This window comes from Bos mutus, chromosome 18, assembly GCF_027580195.1.
Source record: "Bos mutus isolate GX-2022 chromosome 18, NWIPB_WYAK_1.1, whole genome shotgun sequence".
Lineage (NCBI taxonomy): Eukaryota > Metazoa > Chordata > Mammalia > Artiodactyla > Bovidae > Bos > Bos mutus.
Window position 1 is genome coordinate 4,169,815 of NC_091634.1, and position 20,657 is coordinate 4,190,471.

Here is a 20,657-nt window from a genome sequence, read left to right on the forward strand (position 1 = left end):
ATCCCAGGGACGGGGGAGCCTGGTGGGCTGCCATCTATGGAGTCGCACAGAGTTGGACACGACTGAAGTGACTTAGCAGCAGCAGCAGCATATGGGATATTATATGGTATTTCTCCTTCTCTGTCTGACTTACTTCACTCAGTATGATCACCTCTAGGCCCATCTATGTTGCTGCAAATGACATTATTTCATTCTCTCTAATGGCTGAGTAGTATTCCATCGTATACATGTACCACAGCCTCTTTATCCATTCCTCTGTCGATGGACATGTCGGTTGCTTCCAGGCTTTGGCTATTGCAAACAGTGCTGAAACAAACACTGAGGTGTATGTATCCTTTCAGACCACTTTTTTCTCTGGATGTACTCCCAGGAGTGGGATTGCTGGGTCATATGGTAGCTCTGATTTCAGTTGTTTAAGGAATTTCCATACTGTTCTCCATAGAGGCTGAACCTATTTATATTCCCACCAGCAGTGTAGGAGGGTTCCCTTCTCTCCACACCCTCTCCAGCATTTATTATTTCTGGGGTAAATCTATTTTTAATTTTTGGAGGAACACACAATACTTTATCCGCAGCAGCTGTAACAGTTTACATTCCTACTCACAATGCACAAAGCTTCATCAGCAGTACTTGAACAAGAAGGAAGCACAGGTGCAGAGAAGTAAATGACTTGTTCAAAGACATGGGGGTGTTTGAGGAGCCAAGATCCGAATCAGAGTTTCTTGGCTGTTTGAATGCTTGCTCTGAACAAAAATGTTAAACTTGGACTTTGGAGTATCAGGGGTGGAAGCCCCCTGATGGTGACTTGTGGTCCCTGGGTCAGCCTAGCCCTGCAGAGCAGTGTAGTGAGGGGACATCTTATGCCCCACAGCAGCAGGAAAGAGTCTTGTCGTTTCTGATTCAGAGTAAAGGTTAGTCCCCCCTCCCTTCAGGCAGTTGGGAGGCCACTCTGGTTCGACTGAACTGGGCTTGAGTCTGTGCCTCCCTACAAATTCCATCTCCTTCTGCCCCAAAGCAGAGTTCCTATTCCATTTTCCTCTGCAAGCAATGAAACAGAAAGCTAGGAGATTGCAGGATCCTTGGTGAAGAAATACACGTAGTCTGAGCTCTCTGATCAGCAAGCTCCTAAAAGAGTCACTTCACACATATCAAGGAAGGAAGGAAATCATGATGACAATAATTTCCCTCATTTTATACAGGAAAGGAGGACAAAGACTGTATGTAGTTTGTGCAAAACCAGACTGGCAGAACTGGATATGAACCAGCAGAGCTGGTCAATTTCAATTAAAAAATCAGCATTCTTCTCCACTCAAATCACCCTGTAAAATAAGCATGTAATTAACAGTGTGCCAGGCACCATTAGAAGCTTTTCATTCGCTAGGGGCACAAAGCTTTTCCCTCTAGGCTCTTTGCCCAGTCTAACAAGTTGACATAAGTCAGATGAACGAGTTTAATTTGCTATGTATTCGAGTCTGATAAAAACTCTAAGGCCCAAAGACATTCAAGCAGTTGAAGCTTATATCTAAGGAGAAGGGGGTCAGGGCCTGGGGGTTCAAAGGGGAGGAAGACAAGTCACAGGATGATGGGAAGAGCAAGTGCTTGGTGAACAAATGTTGGCTGCTCCAGGTCTTTTTGAGATAAAAATTCTCTCTGGGAATAGCTCTCTTCCTGGCATAGGTCCCCTAATCTATACCTCTTTTGAGCAGTTGAGAGAGAGGCAAGGAGCTTCTCCTGAGTCTTCTGGGTCTAAATTGCCTTCAGCCCAAAACAATACCCATGTCAAAGTGGGACGTTTTGGGGAGTCATGTTCCCCTTGCCCTCACTTCTCTTGAAACATACTAAAGGTCTTCTTTACGTTTGACGAAACCAGAGCTCAGAGGCAGAGAACTTGTCTCCTATGTCCTATTACCACCAGCTCCCCATCACTCCATTGCTTCACAGAACCCAACTCCCAGGTCCAAGAGTGGATGGACATTCCTGATGGCTTCGTGTCTTGTTTCCTCAGCAGACCGGAGCCTCCTCAGCTGTGTCTAGATGTTGTGTCGGTACGTTCACCAGTTCGGTTGGAAGCTGGTCCACAGGCGGCCACTGGAGCCCCAGGAGAAATCTGAGAGCCGCAGAACTCCTCTGAACACCCTTGACCTGGTGATCTTGGGTGTAGGCAAGATCCTGAGAGCTGCCATCTACATCCTGATTGGTAAAACGGTCAAGTACATAACTGGACCAGCGATCGTCATCTGCTTCTTGGTGGCCGCCTTGTTTTCTCTCCTGTCAGGGTTCTGCTATGCCAAGTTATGGGCCTGGGTACCACGCTCCGGTTCTGTGTATCTCTACTGCTATGTCACGTGGGTCAGCTGTATGCCTTTATCACTGGCTGGAACCTCATCCTGTCCTTAGTCCTTGGTGAGATACTGGGATAAGCATGGTGTGCGGCTTGAGATTAGGTAACTAGAAGTGGGGATTGGGGTGTTTGCTCATTCATGAGCACTTTTTTACTGACCTTGCAGGGGGAGGTAACAGTGGCAAGAAAACCCCACAGTTTCATTCTACTCAGCTCTCTCCTTCTTTCCTTAAACAATTGGACCAAGAATCCAGAAAGAAAGGGACTTGTAGGGAGCGCGTGATGGGGAGGCATGGCCCGCAGGCTCATCCCTTCGCCATATTGAAGTCTTTGCTCTGTTGTTGCCTTCACGGGATGTTCTCTTACACCTCAATTTAAAAATTCAACCCTCATCTTCCAGCCCTCCATTTCTTACTGCCCTGTTTTCTTTTCTTACATAACATTGATTTCCTCTTCACATAGTAAATAGTTGACCTAAATTGTGAATCATCTGGGTCTTCTCTCCTGATCCCATGGGCAGGGGGGAGTGGAAAACATTTTCAGATTAGGTGTTTTGTCTGTTTCCCAAAAATTCATCTCATGGTGCATATTAGGAGTTCAATTAATGTCTGTTCCTTCTGCCACTGCAGGCACCACCATTTTGGCCAGGGCCTGGAGCTACATCTTTGACAACCTCATTGGGAACCACATCTCTCAGGCGTTACAAGGAACTTTCTCTCTGCACATGCCCCACTTCCTGGCCAAGTACCCAGACTTTCTGGCCTTGGCCCTGGTGCTGCTGTTCATGGGTAAGACCGGGCCCAGTGACCAGAGGGGAAGATCGCGGGGTGGAGGGGTGGGAAAGGCCGGGGAGCTGGGGAGCAAAATGGAAGGGGATTAGAACTGAAAAGCAGTGTCTAGGATTCGAGAGACAGGAAGTCTCTCGGCCAATGTTTCCCACCCTTGGCGACACTGACATTTTGGGCTGGATCATTCTTGGTGTGGGGAGATGTCCTGTACATTTTAGGTTTTTTTTTAAATATCATTGTCAGGTGTTGAGTAGCACCACTGGCCTTTATTCACGAGATACAGGTGATTCCCACCCTCCAGACTGTCTCCAGACATTGCCAACAGTCCCCTGGGGAATTATTTCTTAGTGTGAATTATTATAAAGTCATCCCCTCATGAGAATTATTTAGATTATTAGAATTACTTAGACTGACATGTTTCTTTCTCTTTACTGAGACCAAAGACGTGTTTTTAACTGAAAGGAAATTCATATAACATAAAGTTATCCATCTATGATTCTTTACCAACTTTACTGAAACATAATTGACGTGCAACATTGATTAAGATGTGTACGGCGTCATGATTTGGTAGACCTGCGTATCGTGAGATAATGGCCACAGTTAGAGATGAACCACCTTAAAGCGTACAAGTCAGGGGCAATTAGTCTAGTACATTCACAGTGCTGTATGACAATCACCTCCATCTAGTTTCAAATATTTTCATCACAACGAAAAAGAAACCCGGTATCCACTGAGCAGTCACTGTCCATCTCCCCCGTCTCAATCCCCAGCTAGTCTGGCAACCCCTGGTCTACTTTCCATGTCTGTGGACTTAGTTACCTAGGATGTCTCATTTCCCAACTTTTCCACAGGACTACAGGTGCTGGGGGTTCGTGACTCAGCCCTGTTTAACAAAGTGTTCACAGGCATCAACATTTTGGTTCAAAGCTTCATCATCCTCTCGGGCTTCATTAAGGGAGGCCTGCACAATTGGCAGCTCACGGAACAGGACTACACACGGAACACGTCTGAATCCAGTGGCACCGCGAGGTTAGGAGGGTACCTTGGGCCATTCTAATGCTCGGTGTGGGGGATGGTTTATGCAGAGCTGCGACTCTGGTGGGGACTACAGAGATCTGAACTGACAGACTCAGTTAATGGCATGTTGGAGCCCAGGACTCATGATATTAACCAAGGAGCTCAGAGATGGCTGAACAACCTCCCCCATGTTCTTCCTCATTCCTTCTCTCACCATAGGTTGGGCCCTCTGGGTTCTGGAGGGTTTGTGCCTTTTGGCTTTGATGGGGTTCTCCACGGAGCGGTTCTATGCTTCTATGCATTTGTTGGCTTTGACGCCGTTGTCTCTAGAGGTAACCTGGGCCCTGTGTGTCCCCATCTGGGCCACAGCCTAGGCTGCCCTTGGACACAGGTATCACTTGGAGGTTACAGAGGAAAGGGGATTTTGCGCTTTCACCCCAGTGCATATCCCTGACCCAGTACTTCCTCTCAACCTGCAGGCGAAGAAGCCCTGAATCCTCAGTGGTCCATCCCCGTGGGCATCACGTTCTCCATCTTCGTCTGTTTTTTGGCCTATTTCGGTGTCTCAGCATCCCTCACACTCATCCTGCCCTACTACCAGATTCAGCCTGACAACCTCTTATCACAGACATTTCTGCACAGTGGGCGGATTTCTGCCAGATACGTCCTGAGTGTCGGCATCATTTGTGCTGTTACGTACAGGTCAGTATCTTGGCTTTCTCCCCATCTCCTGTCAGATGCCAGTCCCATCCCTTGGGATTGAGAAACCAGATGGAAAGGCACCTTACCCCGTGTAGACCAGGGAGCAGACACCCTGGTCTCTCCTGCTTCTGCACCATCTCACACACGCTCCCACTTTCTCTTCCAGACTCCACAGTGCCATGTTCCCCATGTCTCAGGTGATCTACGCGATGGCAGAGGATGGGCTCCTTTTCTGGGGACTTGCCCAGGCGCCCCCATCATGGCCATCATGTCTTCCGGAAACCTCGCAGGTGAATAAACAAAACCCACTCCTTCCTTGATTGACATTTTTAACTTGGATATTTCCAGTGGTTTCTCGCTCCCTCCTTCCATCTTGATTGTGCCCTCCATTCTAGGGGTCATGGCATTACTCTTCGATTTCAGTGATCTTGTGGACTTCTTGTCAGTTGTGACCCTGCTTGCTTACACTCTCATGGCATTTTCCGTCCTTGTCCTCAGGTAAGACTCCACTACACCTTGACCGGGGGCCTTGGACTCATGGAGATGAATCACCTTCTGCCTTCATGCTGCTTTCTAAATGTCCTTCTAGATTTAAGACAAGAAAGTGGTGGCATAGGCTATGTAATGTTGGCTGAGTAGGGGCTGCTGTTAATATTACCTTGTTGTTGCTCAGTCCCTAAGTCTTGACCAACTCTTTGCCACCCGATGGACTGCATCATGCCAAGCTTATCTGTCCTTCACTATCTCCTGGAGCTTGCTCAGATTCATGTCCATCAAGTCAGGGATGCCATCCAACCGTCTCATCCTCTGTCACCCACTTCTCCTCCTGCCCTCAATCTTTCCCAGTATCATGGTCTTTTCCATTGAGTCAGCTCTTCACATCAGGTGACCAAAGTATTAGAGCTTCAACTTCAGCATCAGTCTCTCCAATGAATATTCAGGGTTAATTTCCTTTAGGATTGGCTGATTGGATCTCCTTGCAGTCCCAGTGACTCTCAAAGTCTTCTCCAGCACCACAGTTCAAAAGCATCAGTTCTTCAGCACTCAGCCTTCTTTATGGTCCACCTATCACATCCATATGCGACTACTGGAAAAACCATAGCTTTGACTATATGTACCTTTGTCAGCAAAGTGATGTCTCTGCTTTTTAATATACTGTCTAGGTTTGTCATAGCTATTCTTCCAAGGAGCGAATGTCTTTTAATTTCATGGCTGCAGTCACTGGCCACATTGATTTTGGAGCCCAAGAAAATAAAATCTAACACTGTTTCCACATTTTCCGCATCTATTTGCCATGAAGTGATGGGACCAGATGCCATGATCTTAGTATTTTGAATACTGAGCTTTAAGCCAAGTTTTTCACACTCCTCTTTCACTTTCATCCAGAAGCTCTTTATCTCCTCTTCACTTTCTGCCATTAAAATACTATCATCTGCATATCTGAGGTTGTTGATATTTCTCTGGGCAATCTTGATTCCAGCTTGTGATTCATCGAGCTCGTCATTTCTCATGATGTACTCTGCATAGAAGTTAAATAAGCAGGGTGACAATATACAGCCTTGACGTACTTCTTTCCCAATTTTGAACCAGTCCCTTGCTGCTGCTGCTGCTAAGTCACTTCAGTCGTGTCCGACTCTGTGCGACCCCATAGACGGCAGCCCACCAGGCTCCCCCGTCCCTGGGATTCTCCAGGCAAGAACACTGGAGTGGGTTGCCATTTCCTTCTCCAATGCATGAAAGTGAAAAGTGAAAGTGAAGTCGATCAGTTGTGTCTGACCCTCAGCGACCCCATGGACTGCAGCCTTCCAGGCTCCTCCACCCAAGGGATTTTCCAGGCAAAAGTACTGGAGTGGGGTGCCATTGTCCCTTGTTAATATTGCCTTAATATCTCATATTCAGGTACCAGTCACACCTGAAGGAGAATACAGAGGAGGAAATTGAGATGGAGCCTGAAGCTGAAGGAAGTCCTTTGGACTCTGTACCTGAAGCAGCAACCTCAAACATCCTGAAGAGTCTGTGGTTCCCTACCAGCACCACCCTCACACAGAAATATGGCCAGATTGTCTATGGGTGTGCCTTCGTGCTTGGTGAGCAGTGGAATTTCTCTTTGGTCATATTCTGATATTGACGGGATGGGTGGGAGTGTGTATTTTGTCAGTTGAGGAGTCTTGGAGATATGATGGCCCTTCCTGAGGTGGGCAGCCTGGGAAGGGATGTGACCCAAGGTCCTGACGTCTTTGTCTTCTGGGTCCAGCCTGTTCTCCTCCACCTTGGCCCTTGCAGTTCTCCTGCTGACCATCCTGAGCCTGATCCTGGCCCAGTGGCCCAGACGTGTGTTCTCTGGAGACCCCGTGCTCACAACAGTGGCTGTGCTGCTGCTGCTGCTCATTACTGGGGTCACGGTCATCATCTGGAGGCAGCCCCAGGACCCCTCTCCTCTTTATTTTAAGGTAGGTGATCTTGGGAGTTCCTTGGTGGTCCAGTGGTTAGGACTCTGTGCCTTCACTGCCCTGGGCCCAGGCTCAATCCCTGGTCAGGGAACTAAGATCCCACAAGCCACATGACATGCCCCGCCCCAAAAAAAGTAGGTTATTATATGTCCCCAAACTGTCCACCTTGAGTGGATGAAGTCTGCAGTCTTTGAGGTCTGAACACTCTATGCTGGACCAGGGAAGGGGGAGGGCTTGCTAAAACAGTGGACTCTTCCCTGATCCACACTCAGTGCTTTACAAACCCCCTCTCAGTAGACACTGAGCGCACAGCCTGAATAGGACTGTCTTCCTCCCCACTGGGGTAGGGTGTCCCTTTCAGACGTCTGGGCTGTGCTCAGGGATGAACTGACTCTGCCCACAGGTCCCTGCTCTGCCTGTCCTCCCACTGGTGAGCACCTTTGTGAACATTTACTCTATGATGAGGATGACCACTGTGACCTGGGCCCTATTTGGCATCTGGATGGTGATTGGTAAGTGATTTTCTGGGATAAAGAGTCTCCTTGAGGGGTTAAACCCAGTCCTCTTCCTACTGCCTCTGCCTTAAACTGTCAGACACCATAACAGAAGGCCTACTGGGCATTTCTAAGTGGGGTGAGCACTTTCCTTCCCTTCTCATCGTCTCATTTCCCTGCTAGGATTTGTCATATACTTTGGGTACGGGATCCGACACAGCTTGGAGGAGAACAACGAGCCACAGCCACCAGCCTCCGCTCCCCAGACTTGAGAAAAACATCCCTGGTGCTGAGTCATCTTAACCACAGGAAACAGATACTGTTGGAATCCCTCCATGCACTGGAGGGTCTGCTGGTTCAAGGGGCACTGTGAGCCTCAATGGAGTGTGAGGGTGAAATGCATTTGGAGCCACGTATTCATTGCCAGTGGACAAAATGACTTTTATGTTAAGTTTTAAGTAGACTTTTAAAACCATAACATACACACAGAAAAGTGTGTGCTTCATAAGTGTGCAGCAAGATGGATTTTCACAAAGTACAACAGTAACCAGCAACCAGGGGAAGAAATAAAATATTAACCTGGCACATGAGAAACAACTCCTTGTACCCATTTCCAGCAAGAACACAGAGATGGGCACAGGAGAAGGAAACACAGGTAACTGTGTATTGTGTCAAGAGTTGCCCTTTAAATATTAGGTCACCATTAAGTTGGAAAGGGCTGCTCTGGTGGCTCAGATGGTAAAGAATCTTCCTGCAATGCAGGAGACCCAGCTTCAATCCCTGGGTCAGGAACATCCCCTGAAGAAGGGCATGGCAATCCACTCCAGTGTTCTTGACTGGAGAATTCCACGGACAGAGGAGCCTGGCGGGCTATGGTCCACAAGGTTGCAAAGAGTCAGACACTACTGACCTACTAACACTAATTAACTAATAAGTTGAAAGTAAAAGGAAGGGAACAGATACATTGTACAGAGTAACACAAAAAAGCTATGGTAGCTATATTAATATCAAAGTAGATTTTGAGAAAAAGAATAAAAAGAGATAAATAAAGGAACATTTAATCAGGGTAAGAGAAAATGATCATTTATCTGTTCCCCAGGTTTACTGAGATTTAGTTTAACATGGTTTAAATGATCATTTTTCTTTACTTTTCTGTCATCACAGACCCCTACAGTCACACAATAAAGTTGATGACAAAAAGTTCTTAATTGGAAAAAAAAAAAAAAAAGAAAACTCCTGCATTGCCAGAGGTGGGGGAAGGGAGTAGGAAGTAATGGTTTATAGATAAATGGTTACAGTTGGGTAGAACTAAAAGATATAAAGGGACGTTATATATAGATATATAGGACTTCCCTGTGGTGTTGGAGAAGACTCTTGAGAGTCCCTTGGACTGCAAGGAGATCCAACCAGTCCATCCTAAAGGAGATCAGTCCTGGGTGTTCATTGGTAGGACTGATGCTACAGCTGAAACTCCAATACTTTGGCCACCTCATGCGAAGAGTTGACTCATTGGAAAAGACCCTGATGCTGGGAGGGATTGGGGGCCTGAGGAGAAAGGGACGACAGAGGATGAGATGGATGGATGGCATCACCGACTCGATGGACATGAGTTTGGGTAAACTCTGGGAGTTGGTGATGGACAGGGAGGCCTGGTGTGCTGTGATTCATGGGGGTCACAAAAAGTCACACACGACTGAGCGACTGAACTAACTGACTGAGGGCTTCCCTGGTGGCTCAGACGGTAAAGCATCTGCCTGCAATGCAGGAGACCCGGGTTCAATCCCTGTGTTGGGAAGATTCCCTGGAAAAGGAAATGGCAACCCATTCCAGTATTCTTGCCTGGAAAATCCCATGGACAGAGGAGCCTGGTAGGCTACATTTGTAGCCTGGAGTGACTTCACTTTGACTTTTCACTTTAATGCTTTGGGGAAGGAAATGGCAACCCAGTCCAGTATTCTTGCCTGGAGAATCCCAGGGACAGGGGAGTCTGGTGGGCTGCCGTCAATGGGGTCGCACAGAGTCAGACACAACTGAAGCGACTTAGCAGCAGCAGCAGGCTCACAAAGAGTTGGACACGACTGGGCAACTTTACTTAGGGCTCCCCTGGAGGTCCAGTGGTTAAGACTCTCTGCTTCCATTGCTGGGGGCACAGGTTTGATCCCTGGTTGGGGAACTAAGACCCCACATACTATACAATGTGGCCAAAACAAAGTTAAACTAGAAAGATAAAAAGTTGTTGCTGCAGAACAGAATGCACGGAATCAACATTATAGACACTGAAGATGTTGGTAATAATGAAGTATTGTTTGTGAGAATGAACAGCAGCACTAGAGTGAAGAGGGTATGGCAGTCAAGAAACAATATAGCAAAGCTAGCAGATGAATTAAAAAGTAGATGGAGGAGGATTAACAGAATTAGTGGCAAGTTCTACTGAAATTACAGGGTTCAGTTCAGTCGCTCAGTCATGTCCGACTCTGCAACCATAGACTCCAGGCTTCCCTGTCCATCAACAACTCCTAGAACTTGCTCAAACTCATGTCCCTGTAGTCGGTGACGCCATCCAACCATTTCCTCCTCTGTCGTCCCCTTCTTCTCCTGCCTTCAATCTTTCCCAGCATCAGAGTCTTTTCCAATGAGTCAGTTCTTCGCATCAGGTGGCCAAAGTATTGGAGCTTCAGCTTCAGCATCCCCAGTGGCTCAGACAGGAAAGAATCTGCCAGCAATGCAGCAGACCCAGGTTCGATCCCTGAGTTAGGAAGATTCCCCGGAGGAGGAAATGGCAACCCACTCCAGTATTCTTACCTGGAGAATTCCATGGACAGTCCAGAGGAGCCTAGTGGGCTACAGTTCATAGACTTGCAAAGAGTTGGACGAAATTACAGGGTTAGGATATAATGAATGAAAACTGGAACTGTTAGGTGAAACTTAGGAGGAACAGGTTGGCATCACCTGATCATCATTCCTCCCTTACTGATGTGAGACAACTGGATATCCTGGGCCGTTAATACCCAATGCGCTGTGATAGGCAATGCAGAACACTGCCCATGAAAGAGACTTGATAAAAGCTGACCAGAATGTAGTCAAGTTTCTAGATCAACGATAGCTCATGACAGACACAAGAGATAGATTCAGATTTCAACCGAGAACGCAGTCAGCCAAAACCAGAGTGTGGGAAAAATGGTTCACTCTTTATAACAATTAAATAATATGACCCAAAGTGGAGAGTTAATACAGGCGTACCCTGGAGATATCGCTGGTTTGCTTCCAGACCACCATGATAAATAGAATATGGCAATAAAGGGAGTCACACACAATTTTTGTGGTTTCACAGTGCACACAAAAGTACAAAGTACATAAAAGTACACTGCAGTCTATTCAGTGTACTAGGACATTCTGTTTTAAAAAACAATATACATCCCTTCATTTAAAAAGACTTGATTGTTGGGAAGTCCCTGGCAGTCCGCTGGTTAGGACTCAGTGCTGTCACAGCCAGGGCCAGGTTCGATCCCCGGACAGGGAACTAAGATCCCACAAGCTGAACAGCCAAAAACATTTTATTGCTAAAAATGTTAACCATCATCTGACAACCCAGTGTTGCCTCGAAACTTCAATTTGCAAAAAAATGCAGCGTGTGCAAAGCAGAAATAAATGACATACGCCTGTAACGGTGTATTGTGTATACATATTAAAATATATATGTAATTAATACACATAAAATCTGTACACCTATAAAGTATTATGTATAAAAAATATATCTTAATGTTCATCACTAATCTGAAATTTGCTATATGTAGGTGTCTTTTCTTTTTCTTGGACAAGGGCTTGAATTTTATTCGTGTCCCTATTTCAGCTCCAGCCAGCCAGATAGCTTTCCTGAAAACAACAGAAATTTCAGGGACTTCCCTGGTGGTCCAGTGGTTAAGACTCCACACTCCCAGTGCAGGGGGCCCAGGTTTAATCCCTGGTCAGAGAACCAGATCCCACCTGCTGCAACAAAGATTGCATGCTGAAACTAAAGAGCCCGTGTGCTGCAACTCAGACCCAGTGCAGCCTTTTAAGTTTAAAAATTAAAATTAAAAAAAAAAAGAAAATTTAAGTTTTTATATATAGACTGGATAAACAACAACGTCCTATTCTACAGTGCAGAGGACTACATTCAATATCCTATGACCGGACTTCCCTGGTGGCTCAGTGGTAAAGAATCCTGCAATGCAGGAGACATGAGTTCGATCCCTGGTGCAGGAAGATCCCACATGCCACAGGGCAGCTAAGCCCCTGGGCCACAACTACTGAGCCTGCGCTCTAGAGCCCTGGAGCCGCAACTACGGAGCCCTGTGCTGCAGCTGCTGAAGCCACGTGCCCTAGAGCCGGTGCTCCACAAGAGAAGCACCGCAAGGAAAAGCCCATGCCCCGCAACGAAGAGTACCCCCACTCACTGCAGCTAGAGAAAGCTTGGGCAGCAACAAAGACTCAGTGCTGTCAAAAATAAATACGTACATTTTTAGAATATCTATCCTATGACAAACCGTAGTGGGAAAGAACATTAAGAGACTATTTTGCTATAGCAGAAATTAACACATTGTAAATCAATTATACTTTCATAAAAAAAAAAAGAAAAGAAAAATTACAAAATATAATAAAGTTATTCTTTCATGGTTCTGGAGGCCAGCAGTCCAAAACCAGTGTCACCGGGCTGAAACCAAGGTGTTGGCGGGACCACACACCCCCCTGGAGCTTCTAGGAGAAAAACTGGTCCTTGGCTTTTCCAGCTGCTGGAAGCTACTGGCCAGTGGCCGCTTCCTCCATCCTCACGGCCAGCGGCGTAGCATCTTCCAGTCCATCTCGGTCCCATTTTCTCAGGCGCCTTGTATTTACTGACTCTCGCACCCCTCAGAGTCTGTACGTACTGTGTGCATTCCAGCCTCCTCTTCTTGTTAGGGCCTGTTCATCGTGGGTTAGTACCACCGTGAAAATCACAAAATGTTGTAGGTGGGTGTCTCAAGGTAAGTTTCGAAGGATTTTTCAAAATGATTATTATTGGTCTGGATTGATTAGGGGGATAAAAGAGTTGCAAAAGCAGGAGAGAGAGTAAATCGTGAACCTGTTATTCCACCGGAATTCCTAAAACGGGTGGTTGCCACAGGTAGCCAGGGGTCAGTGAATGTTTGTGATCAGGGCGACAAGGTGAAGTAGGCGTCTGGGGAGGTGATTAAGCATCTTGTCTTCCCAGGGACAGTGATGCAAATGGAAAGGCAGTGATTTTTTACCTCTGTTTTCTTCCCCAGTACCTCCAGGGGGTTCCCTGTGTGTTGGGGGCCAGAGTGAGGTACTCCGCCCGTGACAAAGGTCATGAGGAAGGAGGCTCGACATACGAAAAGGCGGGATGGAGCCTCAGGTGTCCCCCTGGAAATCCTCGAGCATCTACCCCCATAACCAGAGCCTGCCTACTTTGCTACTTTGTGCTCTCACCTACACCTCTGACTTTATGGGGGGCTGTCCCCCACCACCTCTTTCAGAGAAGGAGTTAACCTAGAGCTCCAGTTAATCAAAACTCCTGGGCGTGACAAGAGTGTTTTAACCTACAAACTCCTCTGAAGGTTCTCTAGCCTGCCTGACAGGCTTGTCCGGCCACATGTGATTGCTCACAGCCTCCCAACCGTGAGAGGCACGAGATGCTTTAAACCTTCTAAAAATAGGTTCCTTAGAAAAGTTAGAAAACTATTAGTATAAGTATAATGGGCTGATTAGAAATTGTATTGGTGAAGGGTTTTTCATTTGTTGAGCCAATGTTTGTTGCTAAGTCTCCCCTGCCCTTACACACATTAATGAATATATAGAAGAAATAAGTATTAACCTTTGATATTAATCACGTTAGACCTTAGGCTAAGTAAATTCTTTCCTTAACTAAAACCCACTACACCCTCACCCTATAGGAATGTAACTTTATTTGGGTGGCGTCTGTTTTAAGAATAATCACCCTTGGAGAAAAAAGTGTTCTGGTTGACTGACCACTGTCACAAGGAGAGGGTCATAAATTGTCAGCAGGCCCCCTGGCCAGAAGATGATGTAACACCCCTAAGATCTCTGTATACATTTGTATGAAACACCTGACTTTGACAAAAGTCAGGACTGCTGACCCCGCGTGACTTTTGGATAACATCTCAGTGTATAAAAGTAGATCATGGAAAATAAAGAATTGGGATCAGTTTCTCGAAATACTGGTCTCCCCATGTCGCTCTCTCTCTCACTCTGGCTGAGTCTCCATCTGGAGTGCGGAACCCGCCATGCTTACTAATTATGCCTGGGCTTCTAAGATCCGACCGGGGAGGCCTCAGTGTCTCCTCTCCTTCGGGAGAACGGAAGGACGCCTGTGGCCTACGTAAGTGGTGCAAGCTTCTTGTCTTGAAGTTTTATTGGTCTCCCGAGTAAACCAAGCCACTCAGCCTCTTTTCTCCACTGAATTTTCCTACTGAGCTATCCTTATTCTATTACTCTTAATATCTTTAATTAATATCTAATTGAAGCTATTGTACCCTGACCCTCGCCGACGCCGTCCCCGCTTCGAATACGCTGGATCAGCCGAGGCTGGACCCCGGCACCTGTGGGTCATGCCTCTGCTGCTGCTGCTGCTGCCAAGTCACTTCAGTCGTGTCCAACTCTGCCCGACCCCATAGACGGCAGCCCACCAGGCTCCCCCGTCCCTGGGATTCTCCAGGCAAGAACACTGGAGTGGGTTGCCATTTCCTTCTCCAGTGCATGAAAGTGAAGTTGCTCAGTCGTGTCCGACTGCCAGTGACCCCATGGACTGCAGCCCACCAGGCTCCTCCGTCCATGGGATTTTCCAGGCAAGAGTACTGGAGTGGGGTGCCGTTGCCTTTTCCCGGGTCATGCCTCAGGGACCCAGAAAACTTTGAAAACTTCTAATTATCCCTAAGGGACTGATTAACTCAATTTCCTTCAAACTCTGCTCGAGGGAATGCGTGTAGGGGCTAAAGTTGTGGGGAGAGTTGCCTTTTTCCCACCCTTGTCACTTCCCCCCAAAGAATGGAATATGGGGACTTCCCTGGTGGTCCGGAGGCTAAGACTCTGTGCATCCCGGTGCAGGAGGCCCTGGTTCAACCCCTGATCAGGCAACTAGATCCTACACGCCACAGCGAAAGCTCTCCCACGCCGTAACTAGGACCTGACAAAAAGAATGGAAAATGACCAGTCTCCATAATTTAATTTTCTATTCTCTCACTTGTTTTTCAGTAGAATGATGAGTCCAAAATAAACAAATAAACAAAAAAAAAATCACTGGACTTAGGGAATTGGTATTTATTTATTCCTCTTGCATGTCCAAGTTTTAGCTCTGTAATAATCACCAGAGTGATAGTCTATGGATAGTATTAAAATCCCCTAGAGTGGGTGTGTGTAAATTTTCAGCCACCAGGCTACATCTCTTTTTTTCCAAAAATATCTCAATCAGGACTTACTTGGTGAAAAAACATTTTTAAGTGATCAGTGGTAGAATTTCCCTGGCAGTCCAGTGGTTAGGGCTCCACACTTAACGCGGAGGGCTCGGGTTCAACACTTGGTCAGGGAACTAAGATCCCACATGCCATAAGGCATGGCCAAAAAACTAAAAACTTTTTTTAGAAAGGACTTCCTTGGTGATTCAGTAGTTAAGACCCTGGTCAGGGAAATTCACTTGCCATGCAGTACAGCAAAATATGTATATGTATGTGAAAATATGTTAGTCATTCAGCTGTGTCCAACTCTTTGCAACCCCATGAACTGCAGCCCACCGGGCTCCTCTATCCATGGAATTCTCCAGGCGAGAATACTGGAGTGGGTTGCCATTCTCTTCTCCAGGAGATCTTTCCCACCGAGGGATCGAACCTGGGTCTCCTGCATTGCAGGCAAATACATATACATATAAAATCTCAATCAATCATCATTTGGGGGAATTGATTCTTAGCAATATATTACAGACAATGAGGGCTGTCCTCTACCTATTTGCTTCCTGAAAATGTTCTATCTTAGGTGGGTACCTGGCTACTCAGAATAAATACTACATTTCCCAGCATCCTTTGCAGGTGGGTATGGCCACTTGAACAGGTTCTAGCCAATCAGGTGTGGGCTGCAGTGTCTTGCCTGCTCCAAGTTCATCCCTTAAAAAGAAAGCTTCTTCCCTGGTTCCTATCTCTTCCACTTTGCTGATTGGAATATGGTCATATTTGGTGAGCCATCCTGAATCACACTGCCCACATTCTCTTCTTCATCTCCCGTTTAGAACTCACTCTATGGTGTCTGGTAAGAAATCAAAAGTGTAAGCCTAAGGGAAAATATTCAAGAGTTTGAAATGGACTGAAAATATGACTGAGTGTCTTCAGTGAAAACAAGCACATCCATTTGGCTTATTTGATCCTTTGGGGTGTCTGGGACTTTCTAAATCTTTGAGCTACTTCCACCCTTTCTTTTTATTTATTTATTTACTGTTGATTGTGTCGGGTCAGGTCTTACTTGCCCAGTGGCACGTGGGATCTTAATTCCCTGACCAGGGGTCAAACCTGCTCCCCCTGCGTTGGAAGGCTTGTTCTTCACCACTGAACCACGAGAGAAGTCCCACACTTTATCTATCCATCTACGAAGGACATTTCAGTTGCTTGCATGTCTTTATGGCCACTCATACTTGAACCCCATGTTTACATGCGTTGAGTAACAACACGCATCCCAATTTTAGAAATGCTGAAGTTGAAAAAAATTATGCTTGCAGAAAAACTTTCCATCCAGTTAGTGTTAGGAAAAATTTAACGATTCAAAGTGAGTACTTAAGACTCAGGATCAGTGCTAGCCCTCCTGATAACTCTGTAATGTCTCACACCTGAAGGTACTCAAGAGATTTGATGAAACACGAGGCAAGTTAGGAGTCAGCTTTTACATAAGAGCAGATAGAGGCTTTAGTTACCTAGTGAATAGTACCTGCAAATCAGAAAATTTTTACCTAATTGCCTAACAGTCGATTAGGGCAAGAGAAATTTATTTAATTTTGAGACTTCTAGGATGGGAGCGATCATTTTGGATTATTTTCCACGGGGACTATGAAAAGTGCCCCTGTTTTAATGTTATACAGGGACCTCTGACCTCTGTCTCAGGGCACCGAGCCACCACAGGCCCGAGACTGCAGAGGACTTCTGTCACCACGAGAGGGCGCTCCAACATAACAGGAGCGGACACAGCCGGGCTTGCATCATGAGGAAGGGAAATTAACCAGGTGTTTCCTGTAATTTTTTTAACTGAAGTATAGTTGATTTATAAGGCTTCCCTGGTGGGCTTTTTTGAGTTTTATAGGGGGACCTGTGACCGCTATCTCAGGGCGCCAAGCCTGGCCTGGCCTGAGACTGCAGAGAACTCCTGTTGCCACCAGAGGGCGCGCCAACACGACAGACGTCAGCAAAGCCCGCCTTAACGCCAAGAAGAGGGGAAACTAACGCCTGTTGCCAATACATTTCCTTTTTTAACTGAAATGTAGTTGATACACAATACTGTGGTATTTCAGGTGACAGCAGGTTAATTCACATTTACGTGTTTACATATATGTACTCTTTCATATTTTATTCTTTTTAATTATAGGATTATTAAAAGACATTAAATACAGGCCACTGTGCTATAGAGTAAACTCTTCATCTCCATGTTATGTACAGTATTGTGTGTCTGCTAATCCCAGATTCCTAATGTGTCCCTCCCTCCATTTCCACCTTTGGTAACCATATGTTGTTTTCTGTGTTTGTGACTCTGTTTTGTACAGAGATTATTTGCATTATTTTTTAGATCACACATATATGTGATACCAATATAATATTTGTCTTTCCATTTCTGCCTTACTTCGCTTACTATGAAAATCTCTAGGCTAAGTCGCTTCAGTCGTGTCCGACTCTGTGCGACCCCCTAGACAGGCAGCCCACCAGGCTCCCCGTCCCTGGGATTGTCCAGGCAAGAACACTGGAGTGGGTTGCCATTTCCTTCTCCAATGCATGAAAATGAAAAGTGAAAGGGAAGCCGCTCAGTCGTGTCCGACTCTTCGCGGCCCCATGGACTGCAGCCCACCAGGCTCCTCCGTCCATGGGATTTTCCAGGCGAGAGTGCTGGAGTGGGGCGCCATTGCCTTCTCCACTAGGTCCATCCACGTTGCTGCAAACGGCAGTACTTCGTTCTTTTTAGTGGCTGAGGAATATGCCACTGGACATATATACCACACTTATCTACTCATCCATGAAGGACATTTCAGTTGCTTCCATGTCTTTATGGCCAATTCTTGAACCCCAATAGTAAGGTGCCTTCTGTGACAACATGCAACCCAATTTTGGAAACGCTAAAGTTGAGAAAGAATGTGCATGTAGACAAACTGCCCATCCAGCTAGTTTTAGAAACTAAAACAATAAATAAAGCTTGAACAGTGACTACTCTGTTAATTAAAAAAAAAAAGGAATTCTACGTTCAAAGTGAGTACTTAAGAGCCTTGGGACCCGTGCTAGCCCTCCTGATACCCCGCTAACGCCCCACACTTGAAAGCGCTCAAGAGATCTGATGAAACACGAGGGAATCTAAGGGTCAGCTTTTGCATATGAGCAGATGGAGGCTTAACTTACCTAGTTAAAGTACCTGCAAATCAGAAAGAATCGTATCTTCGTTGCTCAGTTCTCCATTAAGCAAGGGAATTTTTTTTTCAATTTGGAGCTTCCATAGATGGTGCTAATAAAATTTTGAATTATTTTCCACGGGGACTATGAAGAGTGCCCCTGTTTTAATGTTATACAGGGACCTCTGACCTCTGTCTCAGGGCACCGAGCCACCACAGGCCCGAGACTGCAGAAGACTTCTGTCACCACGAGAGGGCGCTCCAACACAACAGGCGCGGACACAGCCGGGCTTGCATCTTGAGGAAGGGAAATTAACCAGGTGTTTCCTGTAATTTTTTTTAAATTGAAGTCTAGTTGATTTATAGGGCTTCCCTGGTCTCAACTAGTAAAGAATCCGACCGCAATGTCAGGCCTGGGTTCGATCCTGGGTTGGAAGACCCCAACACGACAGACGTCAAGGCCCCAACGCCAGTATTCTGGTCTGGAGAATTTCCTTTTTTAACTGGACTGTATAGTTCATGGGGTATTTCAGGTGACAGAGTCGGAAACGATTTACGTGACTACATTGATTTACAACGTTATTCTAGTTTATAGTATTAAAAGACAAAAATACAGTGATTCAAATATAAATATATCTATCTCCATTTTTACAGTTCTTTTTCATTATCCCAGATTCCTAATGGTTACTGTTATAACTATATAGTAAATTTCTGTGTTTATTTATTTTATATATTATTGTATCTTTTAATCCCAAGCAATGAATTTTGTCCTTCCATTTCTGCCTTACTTGCTTTGGCTAACCATATATGTTGTTTTCTGTGTTTGTGATTGTTTTGCAGAGATTTGGAGTGCATTATTTTTAATGATCAAAATATATGTGATACCAATTTAATATTCATCTTTCCATTTCTGCAGCCCACCAGGCTCCTCCGTCCATGGGATTTTCAAAAATCTGGAGTGGGCGCCATTGCCAATCCATCCACGTTGCTGCAAACGACAGTACCGTTCTTTTTAGTGGCTGAGGAATATTCCACTGGACATATATACCACACTTATCTACTCATCCATGAAAGACATTTCAGTTGCTTCCATGTCTTTATGGCCACTTCTTGAACCCCAATAGTAAGGTGCCTTCTGTGACAACATGCAACCCAATTTTGGAAACGCTAAAGTTGAGAAAGAATGTGCATGTAGACAAACTGCCCATCCAGCTAGTTTTAGAAACTAAAACAATAAATAAAGCTTGAACAGTGACTACTCTGTTAATTTAAAAAAAAAAAAAAAAGAACCCGTGCTCCTGATACCCCTTCTTCAAAGTGAAGTACTCTGATGAAACACGAGCCTCTAAGGGACAGCTTTTGCATATGAGCAGATGGAGGCTTAACTCCTGAAAGTACCTGCAAATCAGAAAAATCGCTTCCTCAGTTCTCCATTAAGCAAGGGAATTTTTTTCAATTTGAGCTTCCATAGATGAAACAAAATTTTGAGGGGGACTATGAAGGCCGGGCTTGCATCTTGAGGAAGGGAAATTAACCAGGTGTTTCCTGTAATTTTTTTTAAATTGAAGTCTAGTTGATTTATAGGGCTTCCCTGGTCTCAACTAGTAAAGAATCCGCCTGCAATGTGGGAGACCTGGGTTCGATCCCTGGGTTGGGAAGACCCCTGGGGGCAAGGCCCCCCACTCCAGTATTCTGGTCTGGAGAATTCCAAGGACTGTATAGTTCATGGGGTTGCAAAGAGTCGGAAACGACTGAGCGACTGCGTTGATTTACAACGTTATGTTAGTTTCTGGTATTCAGCAAAGTGATTCAAATATAAATATATCTATTCCTTTTTTCTGTTCTTTTTTCATTATGGGTTACTGTTATGCTATATAGTAAATCCCTATTTATTTATTTTATATATGACTGTATCTGTTAATCCCAAGCAATGAATTTCTCCCTTCATCGTTTCCCTCTTTGGTAACCATATGTTGTTTTCTGTGTTTGTGATTGTTTTGTAGAGATTTGCATTATTTTTAGATCACACATATATGTGATACCAATTTAATATTCATCTTTCCATTTCTGCCTTACTTCGCTTACTATGAGCAAAAATCTCGAGGTCCAATCACGTTGCTGCAAACGACAGTCGTTCTTTTTAGTGGCTGAGGAATATTCCACTGGACATATATACCACTTATCTACTCATCCATGAAAGACATTTCAGTTGCTTCCATGTCTTTATGGCCAATTCTTGAACCC

General features: G+C 45.5%; 1 protein-coding gene across 1 annotated transcript; it reads left to right on the forward strand.

The window, feature by feature from the left end:
- Positions 1–1,921: 1,921 nt before the first annotated feature.
- LOC102266397 (cationic amino acid transporter 3-like) lies at positions 1,922–12,985 on the forward strand. The gene is given in 15 exon segments (XM_014476362.2): positions 1,922–2,344; positions 2,347–2,403; positions 2,971–3,129; positions 3,981–4,158; positions 4,366–4,478; positions 4,626–4,848; positions 5,015–5,091; positions 5,094–5,138; positions 5,244–5,346; positions 6,748–6,935; positions 7,132–7,298; positions 7,702–7,810; positions 7,976–8,060; positions 11,701–11,738; positions 12,936–12,985. Coding segments are annotated over 15 exon segments (1,902 nt in total). The 5' UTR covers positions 1,922–2,034.
- The last annotated feature ends 7,672 nt before the right edge of the window (positions 12,986–20,657 follow it).